The following is a 15,448-nucleotide window of genomic DNA, read 5'->3' on the forward strand; positions in this document are numbered from 1 at the left end:
TCACTCACCGAGAGCAGGGTGAGGCTGGGTCCAGTGAATCCCTCCTTTCATTCTTCACACCAGACGGGTCTGCAGAGCTCTGGACAGGGGTCTTGGCTGGAGACAGTTTTATCATAGTTCCCTGCAACCCATGATTCACTGTCAAGTGTACCTGCACGAGATGTTGCTACTCCTCCAGAGGCCACCCCAAGAGAGTGAACGGTTGAGCCCGGAGACAGGACACTGGTTAGCCACCCACTCCTGTGCAACCCCGGGGACCCGGGATTTGCCAGACGCAATCAGTTGCATCCCTTCACTCTCAGGGACCTCCACTTTCTGCGAAGAACTGAGCCCCTAAGCCCTGCTCTCCACAAGGGCTCTTCTGCTTCCCTTCTCACGAGTTTCTGTCCCCTGGGAGTTTTGATATCCTCAAACCTCTGCACTTCTTCTTCCCGCTGCCTGGAATCCTTCTCTCCTCCTGGCCAGCACCTACCTATTGCAGCCCTCCGGTTCCAACTCAAACGCCATCATCTGCGAAAGCAGCGCCTCTTCCCTTCAGTCCCTTCCTCCTCGGCGCTTCACCTCGCCGTCACGCTGTGTGTGCCTCGTGTTTGTGTCGCCTCCCCTCTCAGACCTTGAGCGCCTCCAGGGCAGGGTCAGGGTGTGAGGGGTCTCTAGGTCCCCAGCTCGGAGCGCGACCTGACCGGAGGGGCCCTGGACGACGTCGGTTACTTCCGAACTCGGTCTCGGCGCCGAGGGGTTGAGGACAACCCCTCCGGCCGGGAGGCCGGCCCGACAGCGCGCCCACAGGCGTGGGGGAAGCCGCCGCGGAGGCCGCGACCTCCATCCCGGCTCACTGCGGCGGACAGCAATACAAGCCCCGACGTAGGTGAGAATTTCTGGGGCGGTCCGGGTGGTGTAGACCCTGGGGGCGGCTTCCCAGCACACTTGCGTGGCTTTCTCCCCCGACGAACGCTCTTAGGATGATCCGGGCAGTCCCCGCCGCTGCCGCCCCCTGACGTCACGGAGTCCCCCAGAGGCCCCGCCCCGGTCGCGCCTCCTTCCGTGGGAGCGGCGCGCCGTGCGGGCGGGAGAGCGGCTATGGCGGGGCCCGGCGCCCCCGGCGTGCCCGTCGCCCGCTGGAAACGACACATAGTGCGGCAGCTTCGGCAGCGGGACCGCACGCAAAAGACACTCTTCGTGGAGCTGGTGCCGGCCTGTGAGTGCGCCACGGGGGCCTTGCAAGATGGCAGTGGAGGGGACGGAGATCCGGGCGCGGGGAGAGAGGGTTGTCTGGCTCCTCGGGCAGTGACCCGCGGGCAGAAAAGCCTTCTTGCCTCCGAATCCTTGGGCAGGCTGGCCCCTCTGTTTTGCCCCACCTCTGACTAGCCAGCATTCCTGCCCTTTTCCAGTCCAGGCTCTAGCTTAGAGCCCCTTCCAGGACGGAGCTCCCTCCCGGTGCTTCTGCCCTCCTCACCCCTCAGGGCCCGCCTCTCCCGGACTGGGTTTTCTGGGCACGGGTTTGTTAGCTGGTGTTAGTTTTTTAGGGTCTCTTATGCTTCCCCCTCCCGGGGCAGTTCCCAGGGTACAACCTAGTCAATGCATTTGGTCCCTGTGACCCAGTGAAAGAACTCTTGAGAGCAGCTACTTCTAAATCTGGATCTCTAGGGAGGAAGTTCAGAGTCAGGCTTTGCCACTGGTAAGTGATCCTGGCTTAGGTTTTTGGAGCTCCTCTGTGCTCGGGCAACTCCAGCCCGAGGGAGAAACGGGACTCCAGTCTGCTGGCAGAGCCCAAGAAGAGTCATACTCAGGTGTTTGGGGCCAGGGGGCAGGAGTGGGTCAGGAGTGGGTATGGCAGTTCAAGCCAGGGTGAACAGGTGTGCATGTGTGTAGGTGGCTCTGGTCACTCGAGATTGTATGTTGGGGGGTTTGGGTGGGGGGAGTTACAACCACTATTCCTCCAGCTCCATCACTGGTCCTAATTTTGGCTGCTGCTTAACTATCTCCCCCCTGATCCCCCAAACTGAATTTGCAGCTCTTGTCCTGGGCCATTTCCCTGCAACCCTCTAGGCTGCTGGTCCTCTCCCTCAGGGATGTGAGGTCAGCCTCCTGCCTCCAGGCAACCTCATTTTTTCACTGCTCTGATGGACAGTGGAACCATCCAATTTGAGGGAGTAGTCACCCCTGTCCCCCAGGAGCTGCAGTCCGTGGGACTGGAGAGACCCCGAGGGCTGTGATCAGACATAATGAAGCTCCAATTTTCTCTGTGGTCTTGGGTGGGTTGTATCCTTAAGCCTCAGATTTCTCACCCATAAATTGGGCAAAATGGTGTCTTCTTTAGATTTGCTGGGGGGCCAATGCAGTGCCCTGGGGCCTGGGGTGGGGTTTTGTGTGAGAACTAGCCCAGTGACCTCAGTTGAAGTGACAGGCAGGGAACTGGGTGAAGGAAAGGAGCTGAGGAGCTAGGCCTGGGCTTACCACCCCCACCCTACCCTGGAACTGGTGAGAAAAGAGGAAGTGAGTGTGGTGGGGGTGGAGGGAGATATTCCAGGGTCTGTAGCAAAAGCTACCAAATTCAAGGCGGTCTGCTGGATAGTTGCTCAAGGACTTTCTCTTCTAGCCTGGGGGAACCTTACCCCAACTCAGGGGAAGAGAGGATTGTTTTTTAGAGTAGAAAATTAGAGCCCCTGGAGGGGAAGTAATTTGCCAAAGGCCATAGGCGGGTGGAGCTGGGTTTATTTCCTCACTCTTTGAGGCAAAGACTTGCTCTGGGGCAAGGCTGAATCAATCCCTGGCGCTGTCCTTCCCTCAGGACCCACAGTGGTAGGTGAGGCCAGCCATGTACTTCCCCTGCAGTGGCTGTCTTTCTCTGTCCCCTGGAGAGGTTTCCTGGGAGGGCCTGTGGGCAGGTGCTGTGAGGAGGCTGTGCCAGGGTAGAGGTCTGGGTAGAGCCCACAAACACCCCTCAGGCAAAGGGCAGAGCCCAGCCTGCCCGTGGCTCTGCCATTCTGCATCCCTGGGCTCTTGCAGCCCTCCCAGAGAGGTATGCCTGGAGTCTGCTGGAAAGTGTTTGTCTTTGTACCCCTAGATAACCGTCTCCTAGAGAAGGCTGAGTTGCTGGGCTGGATCTCAGAGAAGCTGCAGCTAGAGCCAAATGATGTCACTCCTGCTACCCTCCAGGGCCCCTGGTGAGTGTATGAGTGTTCCTGGTTACAATGGGCTGCCTATGCCTGGGCCCTGCCCCCACTGCCTATGCTGGCTTCATTTTCTCCCTGGCATCTCATTGGTCCTTATATGCTACCCAGGGGAGGGAGGAGGTGGTCTCTTGTACCTTCCTCCAGGCCAGCTGCTTAGAATGCCCTTTCTCCACCACTGAAGTCCATCTCTGCATCTGTCTCATCTCTTCCCTTCCCACCCCCACACTCCTGCCTTCCCCCTCCTCTTTTTGTCTCCCTGATCCTTACCTGATGCCTACAGAAAGGGTCTTGCTACATATGCCAAAGGGGGGAGTGAAGATGAGAACGAGGAATGGGTTGGGCCTCAGAGTTGGGAGGTGTTTTTTTAAATAAATATTAATTTATTTGACAGAGAGAGAGAGAGAGAGAGAGAGAGCATGCACACACACACACACACACACACACACACAAGCAGAGGGAGGGGGAGAAGCAGGGTCCTGTGGAGCAGGGAGCCCGATGCAGGGGCTCGATCCCAGACTCTCAGGACCTGAGCAGAAGGCAGACGCTCAACCTACTGAGCCAGCCAGGCGCCCCTGAGAAGTGCTCCTTAAGGAGGGTCCTAGCTAGTGAACCCAAGGCCTGGGGAAGTCCCAGGGCAGAGGAGTAATGGGTAGTTTCAGTTTCTGGAGACTTGCCTTTTCCTCTACCGGTTTTGGGCTTCCACCTTCCTTCGGAGAAAGTTCATGGTTTTGGTTTCAGGCTTTCCATGTTCATCCTGTGGGTGAACTGAGGGACAAAGAACACCGTTTATTGGTTGGCAGGGAGGAGGAATCGGGGCCTGACTCAGACCAAGTCCCACCACCAACCACTCTGAGGGTGAAGTGGCAAAAGGAGGAGGAAGGGCTCCGGCAGGACTGCGGTAAGGTAGGCCGGGCAGGGGTCTGAGAGAGAATGACGTGGGGCCAGAATCCAGGACTTTGGGAGCAAGGGGATGTGGTCCAAGGGATCTGGCAAGTGAGGGACATTCCCCAAGTCCAGTGCCACAGTGCTGTCTAGCTTGGTTCTGGCAGCCCAGGAGGAGGTGGTCTCCAACAGCAGCTAGAGGATGTGAGGTGAGAGCTCAGAGGAGGGATGAGGTGCATAAGGCCAGATGAGTCTGCTCCCCCTTCCAGACAGTCCGCCTGCTCTGTTCACAGCCTGCCTCCCCAACCCCAGGGCCCAGCACCAGCTGATCCAATGGTACACACTTGCAGACCAAATGAGGAAGGTGGCCCACCCCCATGGCAGGGTGTGCTACTTCCACCCGACACTGCTGCCCCCACCCCGTGCTGTCTCTTGGCTGCAGTTTTGCCCCATTGTCCTGGTTTTCTTCTCTTTTCTGTAGCGGTTGCTTCTGAACTTCCTTCTCTGGTTCCTTTCTTCCTCCCTTTAAATGTGGGTGTTCCTTGGAGCTTGGGTGGGTTCACGGACTCCTGTGGCCTCAAAGGTGGTTTGCTGACTCCCAGACCTGTCTCTGGCCTAGCCTTCTCTCCTGAGCTCCACACTCTTTGGTCAGCAGGGGTTCTTGGACATCACATCTAAAATCAGATTCCCCATCTCCCCCGTAGTGTATGGCAAGCCCCACATGGAGAGGTGACTCCTGCAGGTGCTGGGCTAAGCATTATTTCAGCAAGTCCTCCACAACTCTAGAGCAGGAAACTGAGGCTTAGAGAAGCGGAGCCAGGATCTAAACTCCTTCCCACATGAATCCATCTGTGATCTCCATTCATTCTTTCAACAAAGATTTATTGACAGTTTTCATATCCAAGGCACATGAGAAGGACAAGACCTGGCCCCATGGAGCTTCCAGTCCAATGGAGACTGATAGGCCATAAACACATGCCTAGTTAAAGCATGCCACGTTACTTGCCCAACGAGTGTGGGAGTGGGGCTATGAACCCAGTGAGAGCCTCTTCCTCAGAGCCCCTGTTGTAGTTACAACTTGACATTTGAGGCACTTTCTGGGCTGTGAGATCCCCAAGGCCTGGGATGCCCTTGCTTTACTTCCACTTATCCCTGGGGTCTGTCTTCACAGTCCATGCTAATGAATATTTGTAGACTAAATGATGGGTGAGGTAGACCCTCCACCCCAACTGGTAGTCACTGGACTGGAAATTGAGGGGGCACCTCTGGTCTCTCCCAGCCCTCCATCCTGAGCTAGTAGTCATCAGCTCATGGATCCTGCCTCCAAATCCATCAACTCTCTGTTGGCCTGGCCCAAGTTACCCTCATCACTTCCTGGACAACTCCGCCCTTGGCACTCCCATCCATTCTCCATACAGCACTCACAGTGAGAGACATATATTACACACACACCTGTGTATGTATGTATACATGTGTACACACACACACACACACGTTTTTCTTTTTAAGTAGCCTCCATGCCCAACGTGGGGCTTGAACTCATGATCTGGAGATTGTGAGTCCCATGCTCTACCAACTGAGCCAGCCAGGCGCCCCCAGAGTGATATATTTTAATAACAAAAAGATCTCCCTTAAAAAAAGACAATACAGACATACATGCTTGTGAACATTTCAAGAGAACAGAAGCCCATCGAGTAAAGAAGTGAAACCCCTTCACCATCTCTCCCGTTGTCAGTTTGGTGTACATCTTCCAGAGCCCTTTAGCCTTCCCAGTGGAGTTCTCCAGAATTTCCTGCCACTCTCCCTGTCTCTGAACTCATAGTCCCCTTGGTCTGGGACACTTCCACAAACCCCTTGCCCTTAGCAGCTCCTCCCTGGCACTTCGTCAGACGCACGCCAGTCAGTTCCCATTGGATATGCCAGGTGATGGGGAGTTTTCTTTAATTCTTAGTACTGCTTCACATATTGCAATAAGTATATATCATTGTTATTATTTTAGCTTTTTGGGGAAAATATAGATCATAGGAAGTTGCAAAGATTGGTTACTTCTTATGTAACTATAGCACACACAATCAGGAAAACGATCTTGATATGAAATATACATATATTTCTTTGTCATGTTGTCCCATATGTAGATTTGTGTGACGGGCAATATGCAGCACAATTTCATCACTGCAGAGATCTCCCTCTTGCTACCCATTTTGGCCACGACGCAGCCCTCTCCCCCAACCATCCCTAACCCTGCACCCACTAATCTGTTTTCCATCTCTATTATTTGGCTTTTGAAAAACCTCCCCAAAATACTGAATCAGACTATCAGTGAAAGTAAATGACAGGCAAGGAAGCAGAAGTGGAGGTCAGACTGCTCTGTGGTGAAAGGAATTACAAACGTTAGGAACTGGGCCAGCTAGGAAGGTAGGCACGGGCAGGCGCACGGGCATAGGGAGATCTGTAGTGCGGCTGAGTAGCACTGGCCTTGCCTCTCAGTCCGTCCCTCACCAGGCTCACATGAGGACAGATAAGCGGTCAGAGCCCCCGCCTTGGTTATTTCCTTATGTTCCTCTTGTCACACTGGTAGGAACTGCTTCACCTGAAGTCTGTCTCTTCCATTGACCCCTCAGCGCTAAAAAGTGGGACTTGACCTTCCTCTCTGTGGCTTCCCCAGCTCTTGGTTGAAGGACTGCTGAATGAGGCAGGGGCACAGATGAGATGACCCTCACCCCCATTCTAGGCCTGGGGGCAGCTCAGGTATTCAGTCTGGCCTCTACACTCCCATGGCCCGTTCTCCTTCTTGCCCTGTGCCTCTGCTTAGGGCTCCTGGTTGCTCTCTGGAATCTATGCTTGAGTAGGCCAGGGTTAGAGAAGTGGGGAACACAGCCCACACCCCGTGAACCTCTCCTGTAGACCTGTACTGGGGAGCATCATGTTAGGTGGTCTGTCACTTAGCTGTGTAACTTTGTCAAGACACTTAACCTCTCTGTGACAGTGTCCTCATCTGCGAAATCGGGAAAATGGCAGTACCTACCTCATGCTCTCGTTATGGCGATTAAAAGAGTTAATATGCGTGTAGTGCTCAGAACAGGGCATGACACACATGTGCTATATAAACGTTTGCTATTATCTGAAATATTACTCCTTCTAGTATTTCTACATTACCCTATGAGGTAAGTACTATCATTCCCACTTTACAGGTGAGAAAACAGGTTCAGAGAGGTTAAATGACTGCCCCGGGGTCACAGAGAAAATAAGTGGCACTGCCAGGGCTGAAACTCAGGTGTTAGGCTCCAGAGCCGAAGGCCCTTCCACTGTTACACAGAACAGCAGCGCGTTCTGTGCGCGGCCCTACACCTGTCGGAGCCTGTGCTTTCGGGGCGCAGGGGGGTAGAGTAGCCGACTCTGCTCCACGTCCAGCCGGAGAGCGGCTGGAGGCGCGCGGCGGGAGCCCTACAAAGGCGCTGCCGCCCACCTTCCGCCCCCGACTGCCCCCAGATGGCCTACCAGGTGGTGGAAAAGAGCGCGGCCCTGGGGGCCCTGGAGGCGACGCTGGAGGAGCGGCAAAGCAGGTGAGGCGCGGGCCAGTGCGAGGGGGGACCGCGCCCATCTCTGGGTGGCTCGGGGCCACCTCTGCCGGGGAAAGGGGGACGGGGTGCTCCTGTGTGTCTCCAGCACGGCCCGGGAGGTTTTTCCCACGTACTTGGAGGCTTGGCTTAGCCACCTGCCTGACGGCGTGGAAGGGGCAAGTCCGTCCACCTCTGAGACCGGCTCCCACCGCGCGGTGACGAAGGGTCCTCCCAACTCCCGCAGGCTGGCGGCTCTGGAGGCCTGCGCGGCCGAGCTGCAGGAGGCGAGGGCGCGGCAGACCCAGCAAGTGGACGCACAGCGGGCGCTGAACGTGGCGCAGCGGGCGGCCTACGAGGCGCTGCGCGCGCAGGCCAGGCTCCGGGAGGCGGCCCTGCGCAGGCTGGAGGAGGAGGCGCACGACCTGCTGGAGCGGCTCGTGCAGCGCAAGGCGCGCGCCGCCGCCGAGCGCAACCTGCGCCTCGAGCGCCATGAGAAGTGAGCGCGCTTGGCCCCGCCCCTCGGAGACGGGAGCGCCGCGCCCCTGTGGGGGAGGGCACGGTCCGCGCTTCACCGCCGCGGCCCGAGGCGCGTCGGCCCGGTGCGGCTCTCTGGATGCTTCTCTTTCGCCAGGGCCAAGCAGGCGCGGATGTCCTTGGAGCTAAAGAAGGCTGCCAAGCGGATAGTGAGCATCAGCGAGTAAGTGTGGGGATGAGCCCGGTCCCGCCCGCCGAGCCTCCGCGGCCGGCTCTGCCCCGCGTGCTCTAGGGCGCTCTTTTCTCTGGCCTCTGCCTGCAATTCTTCCCCGCCCCCACCTGTCTGCACGAGGCCTCCACGTAGACTGAGCCCGCAGGACACGTGCAGACTCGTGTGGTCTGGTCGTAGGCGCCAGCACGCCTGCCCGCCACGCGTGGCCCGCAAGACCCCTCTTCACCGTGTTGTGCACTGGAGGCAGGGAGGTGCTGGTCCCTTGACCTCCCTGAGTTTCACGCCCTCTCCAGGAGCCCAAACACCATAGGCGGGATCAGAGAGGAGGCTGAGACTCTGGCCCTGCCTGCTGAGCCCCTATCCCTGAAGAGTGGGACTGGTGAGAAGTGGAAGAGGCCCTTCAGGTGAGGACTGTCCCCGAGCTCTGGGCTGGGCCCCACTCCGGAGTCTTCCTCTAGGGCCTTGGGCCCAGCTTGGGCTCAGGGGAGGAGAGGCTCCAGTAGAGCTCAGACCTCCCAGGACAGGTCTGATCTCCAGTGCCTGGAGCCTCCTGGAGTCATTGCCTTCTTAGGGTCTCCAGCGCCTTCCCAGGACCAGAGCTGTGGGGGTGGGGTGTCAGGCTGGTGAAAGGGTGTCACCAGGAGGGAACTGTGGGTGAGGCCCAGGACTCAGCTGTCACAGGGGCGCAGGTGTGCAAACGTGTGTCCTCATAGGGACATGTGTACAGGTTGGGGGAGCATACCTGAGTGTGTGTGAGCATGTATAGATGTGAGCTCACACGGGCTTCTGAAGCCCATGGATTCCCTCAGTCTCCCCCGTTCATCTCCATTTGTCTGTCATTGAAGCTGCCCTCCCTCACCCTTGCTCCATTCACCAACTTGAAGGCTTCTTTCAGCCCTTCCTTGCAGGTCACTGGTGTCCAGGCCTGGGGGGCAGTGAAAGAACTTTAGGGAGGGGCATGAGATGCTGGTCCCCAAAGTCCTTGGCAGCCCCGGTGGGCCAAGTCAGCCCAGGACACATCCTCTTCTGGGCATTTTTGAAGTCACTCAGCAGGCCTAGGTTTTACCTCCCTCCATCCCTCAGCCTTGTGCTATCCCAGCCTGAGGGCACCTTCATCCTCTCCTCCATATGCCCCAGCTCAGCCTCCTCAGAACTTTTGTTGGAGGGCACTTGGGTGGTGAGGCAGTTCTTACCATCATGGTGGAAACTTTGGGAGACTTTATTGCCAAATCCCTCCCTGCCTCCACCTTCCTGGGACTGCTGTGGGTCATCCCGCTCTCGTGCTCTTGGAGGAGCCAAGTTCTTGTCCCAGGCTCACAGGCCTGCAAGGCTTGGGGTCCCCAGCAGGGTGTAGGGACGAGTGGCTGCTGTCTGCACACTCACTGGCCAGTCCCTTAGTACATCTCTCAATTCTACCCCAGATCTGCCTCTGCCACCTCCTTGACACTCTCCCGCTGTGTGGATGTGGTGAAGGAGCTTCTGGAGTAAGTGTGTGTGTGCATCTACATGTGTGTGAAGAGTTTGGGCCCCTTGGAGGCCCGTGTCAGGCTTCTGGACTCCAGGCTTGGTCTGTGTATGTCTCGATCTGTCCATCTGTGTGTTGCCCAGCTGTCTGTGTGAATCTCTGCTGCCTCTCCCAGACCTCATTTCCCTCATTTCCAGGCCCTGCCTGGCTGTCCTCCACGCTCTGTCCCTCATCCGTGGTCCTCACAGGGGACCAGGATCTCCAGCCTGAGCCTGGATAGGAACTACCACTCAGTTGGGAAATAGGCTCAGATGTGTCAGGACTTGTCCAGGGTCACAGAGCCAAGTGGCAGCAGGGCTCAGACTGAAACCCCAGCCCGGAGGTTGCTCTGCATTCACCAACACCTCCCTACCTCTGTGCCCCTCCCGTCTTCACACTGACCCCTGGGATCAGAGGCCGGGTTGGGAATAAGCTTGCTGCCCCTCTGGGCCATGTTCTGCCACCTTTCTTGTCTGCTTTCTGTTGTTGCTGCCTCAGGAGCATGAGACTCCCGTGTCAGAAGGCCTTGCCAAATGCCTTCCTAACACCTGCCCCCCACCCAGTTTCAAGAAGAGGAGAGGCCACTCCATTGGGGGAGCTCCTGAGCCGCGATACCAGAGCATCCCTGTGTGTGTGGCTGCCCAACCTCCTACCCAGGTTCAGGATGTGCTGGTAAGGGAGGGGCTGGGCCACATACATGAGGTGCCGATATGGGGAGTGTAGGGCCCAGGGGTGGTCCACGGAGGCCAGGGAGGCAAGGCTGGGCTCCTCAGCTAGAGCACAAGTTTTCTTTCCCATCCAGTGGTAGGAGCCTTTCAGCATTTAGTGATGGGGGATGGACTGGAGAGGGAGATCAGGAGGCCAGCCTGGGGACTGTGGGTAAGTGTAGCAGGAGGATGCTGCAGGGCTGATGAGACCCGATGTGTGCAGGGGTGCGTGTGAGAGAGAGCTTGTGAGTGTGTGCAGAGAGGTGCATATGGTGAGGACCAGAGGCACCAACCTCCCTTTTCCCCATAGGATGCCCACCTTTCCGAGGTCAATGCTGTTTCTTTTGGCCCCAGTAGCAGCCTCCTGGCCACCGGAGGGGCTGACCGCCTCATCCACCTCTGGAATGTTGTGGGAGGTGAGGGTTTCTCCTCTGTGGGCCATCCTGGGGCTTTTTATCCAGAGCCCACCCTCAGCTTGCTTCTTGGTGGGCAAAGGTCTTAGATCTGTTTGTGTTTTCTCCAGTGTAACATTTTTGTGGGCAGTGGCCAGATGACCCGTTGGCAAGGGTTCTGGGCTGAGCCTCCTAGTTGCTGGGATCCAGGTCTGCAGGATGGGGAGGGCCCAGCTCAGATGGTCACTGTTAGGGGAAGCGGGGGTCCCTTCTCATTAGATTGTGCAGGTCTAGGCCCTTGAGAATCAGGTCTCTGGGGCCCACCAGCTGACCTCCTCTTCTGGTATCACTTGAGCTCTCAGAACTCAGGAGACAAGTGTTAACTACCTACCCAATGCTTGTAGAGGTGGGTGTGCGGGGGAGTCACAGTCATTTCCTGGAGGCTTCCTAGAGAAAGGTCTGGCCCTGGCTTGCTGTGTGACCCCGGGACAGTCTCTTCTCTCTGGTCCTCTGTAGCTCTGTGAGATCATCTGTTGCCCCCTGGAGCCCCCTGCTGGCAGTTTGGGGAGATGCAGCCTCCAGCCCAGGCCCCCAGAAGTTTTTCCTCTTAACTTGGGAGAGACTGATCTTACCAGCAACAACTCTTCATGAGGTTCGTGACTTCATTTCACCTGTCCTTTTCCCGGTCCCCCCAGATCGTCTGAAGGCCAACCAAACCCTTGAAGGAGCTGGTGGCAGCATCACCAGTGTGGACTTCGACCCTTCGGTGAGGGGACTTAGCCTCAGTGACACAGGACGTCTGTTGTGCGCCCTCTGCCCCCAGTCTCCACACTGGGCAGGTGGGGGCTCCGGGACATAAGGGAACATCATGGATGCCCTCGAGCTGGCTGCTACACATATCTTCCCTGGGCCTGGAGGCTACTCTGCCTGTCTGGATGATCTGGGAGGCTCTAAGGCAGCCCCTGCCCCAGTTCCCTGGCATGAGGGATGTTGCTTCTGTCCAGGCCCAGGTTCAGGGCCTTTCCTTTCCCCTTCCATCTCTCCAGGGCTCACAGGTATTAGCAGCTACTTACAGTCAGGCCGCCCAGCTCTGGAAGGTGGGGGAGGTACAGTCCAAGGTAAGGCCTGACTGAGGAGGCAGCCCTGGGGTCAGGGGGTCATGCCTTGGGCCCCGAGGGGGGATGTTATGGAGTCTTGGCCATGTCCTTGATCCATATGTGGGATGGCGGGGGGCAGGAGACACTGTCTGGACACACGGACAAGGTGACGGCTGCCAAGTTCAAGCTAACAAGGCACCAGGCGGTGACTGGGAGCCGAGACCGGACAGTGAAGGAGTGGGACCTCGGCCGCGCCTACTGTGAGGCCCAGCCCCTCCCTCCCCCTCCCTACCTGCTGGCACCCCCAAGCCAGGTCAAGAATACCTCAGCCTGTTGTCTGGGAATGGCTCTAAGATTCACAGGCATTTGGGGTGAAAGCTCCCAAGGCCTCTCTTTCTCTACTCCCCATCGGTGTTTTTTCTTCCTGGTTTCTTGGTGACTTCAGGCTTTGGGCTGGGAAGCAGGAGACCTGGTTTCTAGTTTGGGGAGGATACTTACCCCTCTGGGGCTTCTGGACCTCAGTTTCTCCGTATGTCCAGTGGGATGGCTTCCAACCACCTTTTTCTGAGGCTAGGGCTCTGCTCCTTGGTCCCCAGGCTCCAGGACCATCAATGTCCTTTCCTACTGTAACGATGTGGTGTGTGGGGACCATGTCATCATCAGTGGCCACAATGACCAGAAGATCCGGTTCTGGGACAGCAGGTAACAGGCATGGGTGGGGGGTGTGGGGGCACGGGGACAGGCTTTCTGTGTTCTCTTTCGTTTCTCTGGCCACAGAACCATGGAGGCACCTTACGGAAGTGAGGCTGCAGTGGCCTCTCTGTCTAGGTGTGGCCCCTTGAAGGCTCTGCTGCCTCTGGGGACCTATGGCACCTTTTTAGTGGCTCTTGGTCCAGCTGTTGGACTCTGCCTGGGCCTTGCCAACCAAAATGGAGGAGCCCCCTTTTCTACTTAGTTACCACTTTTAAATCAAGGGAAACAAAGTTTTAGTTGTTTTCCGGTCTAGAGCCTGGCGTTGGGGGGTGATTTATAAAAGCCAGTGCTGGAGCCTGTGCCGGGTCTCCTTCCACGCATGTGGTGATTGCTCTTGGAGACCCTTTGTGCTCTCACACGTTTAACGGCAACTCTCGTTTCCAGCGCTTATTTTAGCGACCCAAGGGTTTCGAGGCCCCAGCTTCTAGTCAAAGGCTGGCTAAGTTCCTCTTGGAGAGGCTGGCCGCAGTGGGAGAAGGGAGACTAGTCAGCGTCAGCCATGGCCGCAGTGATCTGAGACCCGGGAGCCCCTCTTGACTTTGTTCACCCGTCAGGAGTGGCCTTGGTGGGCTGTTCCTCATCCCTACCTCTGTCTCCGCTCCTCAGGGTCCCCTGCTGCACCCAGGTCATCCCCGTGCAGGGCCGGGTCACCTCCCTGAATCTCAGCCAAGACCAGCTGCATCTGCTCAGCTGTTCCCGAGATGACACACTCAAAGTCATTGACCTTCGTGTCAACAATATCCGCCAGGCGTTCAGGTACCTGCTTTGTGCCCCTGGCACTGTGGCTTTGGCCGGGGCAGCTGGGTCTCTCATCCCTTGTTAAGGGCTCTTCTGGACCTGTCAGTGGGGGACCCATCCTGGAGGCCCTTCAGGACCAGGACGTGCTGAGGTGCCCCAAGCTCTTGATGGACAGAGGAAGCTCTTGAAGCTCCTGGCTGAGGGCAGGGACCGGTGGCCACGTTCATTCTGACCCTGATTCTGTCTGTCCTCAGGGCTGATGGCTTCAGGTGTGGTTCTGACTGGACCAAAGCCGTGTTCAGGTGTGTCTGCGAGAGTACGTGCCTGTGCCTGAGTGTGCCCCACCTGACCATGTATGTCCGTGTCTGCATGCACATGTCTGTGTCTGCATGTGTGTGCCCTCACCTCTGATCATTTCTTGCTTGCTCTGCTGTGCCCACTGCAGCCCGGACAGAAGCTATGTCCTGGCAGGTTCCTGGGACGGAGCCCTTTACATCTGGGATGTAGACACTGGCAAGCTGGAGGGTAGTCTGCGGGGACCCCACTGGTGAGCATGGCCCCACCTGCCCACCACTCCCCCCACCCCCGGCCCCAGTGCTGCTAAGCCAGTTCCAGGTTCTGACATGCTTGGGACCCTCGAGTCCCCAGCCCTTGTCCCCACATCCTCCCTCCTCAGAACCCTTCTTAGTTCACAAGGTGCTTTCCCTTGTGCACAGCTCTGTGAGCCCATTTTACAGGTGAGACAGCAGGCTTAGAGAGAGCCTCAGACTGCCCTGTTCCAGTGACGAGGGGCAGAACCCAGGCTGCAGGCCCGGCTTCTGATGCCTCCCTGAAGCCCGTCCCTCCCTTTCCTCAGCACTGCCGTCAACGCCGTGGCCTGGTGCTCCTCGGGGAGCCATGTGGTGAGCGTGGACCAGGCCAGGAAGGTTGTGCTCTGGCACTAGCCATGACTTCTCCTGCCAGGGCTGGAGCTCGAGTCTGAAGCCCAAAGCCAGAAGACAGCTTCCCACTGCTCACAGGGCTCCAGAGCAAGTGGGGCTGGAGGTGGAATGGGAGGGGGGTGGCCTTGGGGCTTAATGGGGAATAAGGCCTGGCAGGACCTGGCCTGTCTGTTTGGAAAAAAAAAAGGTGTGTGTGTCGGGGGGGAATTACAGTATTTTTTGCTTGTTTTATCTCTGACTTCTCACTTTCTTTGACGTAAGTGAAAAAAAATTCCATCTAAACTGGTATCTGCTTGCCTCTTCGCAGCATTCAGGTGGCAGAGGCCTTTGGGCTGGAGGCTCGAGGACGCCTGGGCTTGGCCCCCTTCCTCCTCCTGCACAGAGCTGGGGCTGAGCCAGGCTGGCCTCAGTGCTGTTCACGTCTGAGGAGAGAGCATGAAGAAAGGCTCACAGGCAGCAAAGGGCAGTGGCTCTTGGAGCCGTGGGAATTTCACCCTTGGTCCACGCTGGTCCAGAGGCCAAGCCAACATCTTGGATCCTCCTACTTCAGGCACCCAGGGTAGACAGGCTGTGGAGGGGCCATGGGAGTTCCAAGAGGGGCTCTGGTGGAAAGGGTCCTAACACACCAGAGAGTGATGTCAAGTACTTAGTACACCAGGCCTGCCTTTAGATGGGGGCATGTTCTTGCTCCAGAGGTGGAGCCCAGAACGTGTGGGGAACAGCCTGGGTAGGTCTTTGTGTTGAGGAGGATAGCCGTGGGCTGGGGCTTCACTTACATGGGCACCACGAGCCTCTGGAGTACAAGGCAGACCCAGCAGGGCAGAGCCTGGGCACCCCACTTGTTCTGTCAACCTTGCGCATGGAGGAGTCATCAGCAGGACAGCCACTGCCAGTCACAAGATAGCAGAAGGGACTTCTGTCCCTGAGGGGACCTTACTGTGGCGTGCTGCTCATCTGAGATTCAAAGGCTTCGCTTTGGAATTTTCAGTTTC

General features: G+C 57.3%; 1 protein-coding gene and 1 non-coding gene across 4 annotated transcripts; one reads left to right on the top strand and one right to left on the bottom strand.

Annotated features, from left to right (window-relative positions):
- The first annotated feature begins 1,029 nt into the window (after nucleotides 1–1,029).
- ATG16L2 (autophagy related 16 like 2) lies at nucleotides 1,030–14,687 on the top strand. 3 transcript variants are annotated; one of them, XM_028115864.2, is made up of 18 exons: nucleotides 1,030–1,198; nucleotides 3,068–3,167; nucleotides 3,977–4,079; nucleotides 7,548–7,621; nucleotides 7,863–8,114; nucleotides 8,250–8,315; nucleotides 8,618–8,728; nucleotides 9,746–9,808; nucleotides 10,392–10,500; nucleotides 10,846–10,951; nucleotides 11,623–11,693; nucleotides 11,974–12,045; nucleotides 12,164–12,284; nucleotides 12,621–12,726; nucleotides 13,384–13,533; nucleotides 13,770–13,817; nucleotides 13,961–14,062; nucleotides 14,372–14,687. In XM_028115864.2, exons 1-18 carry the CDS (start codon nucleotides 1,081–1,083, stop codon nucleotides 14,457–14,459), a joined length of 1,860 nt encoding a protein of 619 aa, XP_027971665.1. In that variant the 5' UTR covers nucleotides 1,030–1,080; the 3' UTR covers nucleotides 14,460–14,687. The 3 variants fall into 3 exon arrangements, with proteins under 3 accessions (XP_027971665.1, XP_027971667.1, XP_027971666.1); XM_028115866.1 differs by lacking the exon at nucleotides 1,030–1,198 and adding an exon at nucleotides 2,789–2,806; XM_028115865.2 differs by lacking the exons at nucleotides 1,030–1,198; nucleotides 3,068–3,167 and having other exon boundaries at nucleotides 3,985–4,074.
- On the bottom strand, nucleotides 5,577–5,649 carry TRNAV-CAC (transfer RNA valine (anticodon CAC)). The gene has a single exon. It is a non-coding gene; the product is annotated as a tRNA-Val (tRNA).
- Nucleotides 14,688–15,448: the final 761 nt, after the last annotated feature.

This window comes from Eumetopias jubatus, unplaced genomic scaffold, assembly GCF_037043125.1.
Source record: "Eumetopias jubatus isolate StellerSeaLion01/CBP00866 unplaced genomic scaffold, mEumJub1_p1.0 scaffold_13, whole genome shotgun sequence".
Taxonomy (NCBI): domain Eukaryota; kingdom Metazoa; phylum Chordata; class Mammalia; order Carnivora; family Otariidae; genus Eumetopias; species Eumetopias jubatus.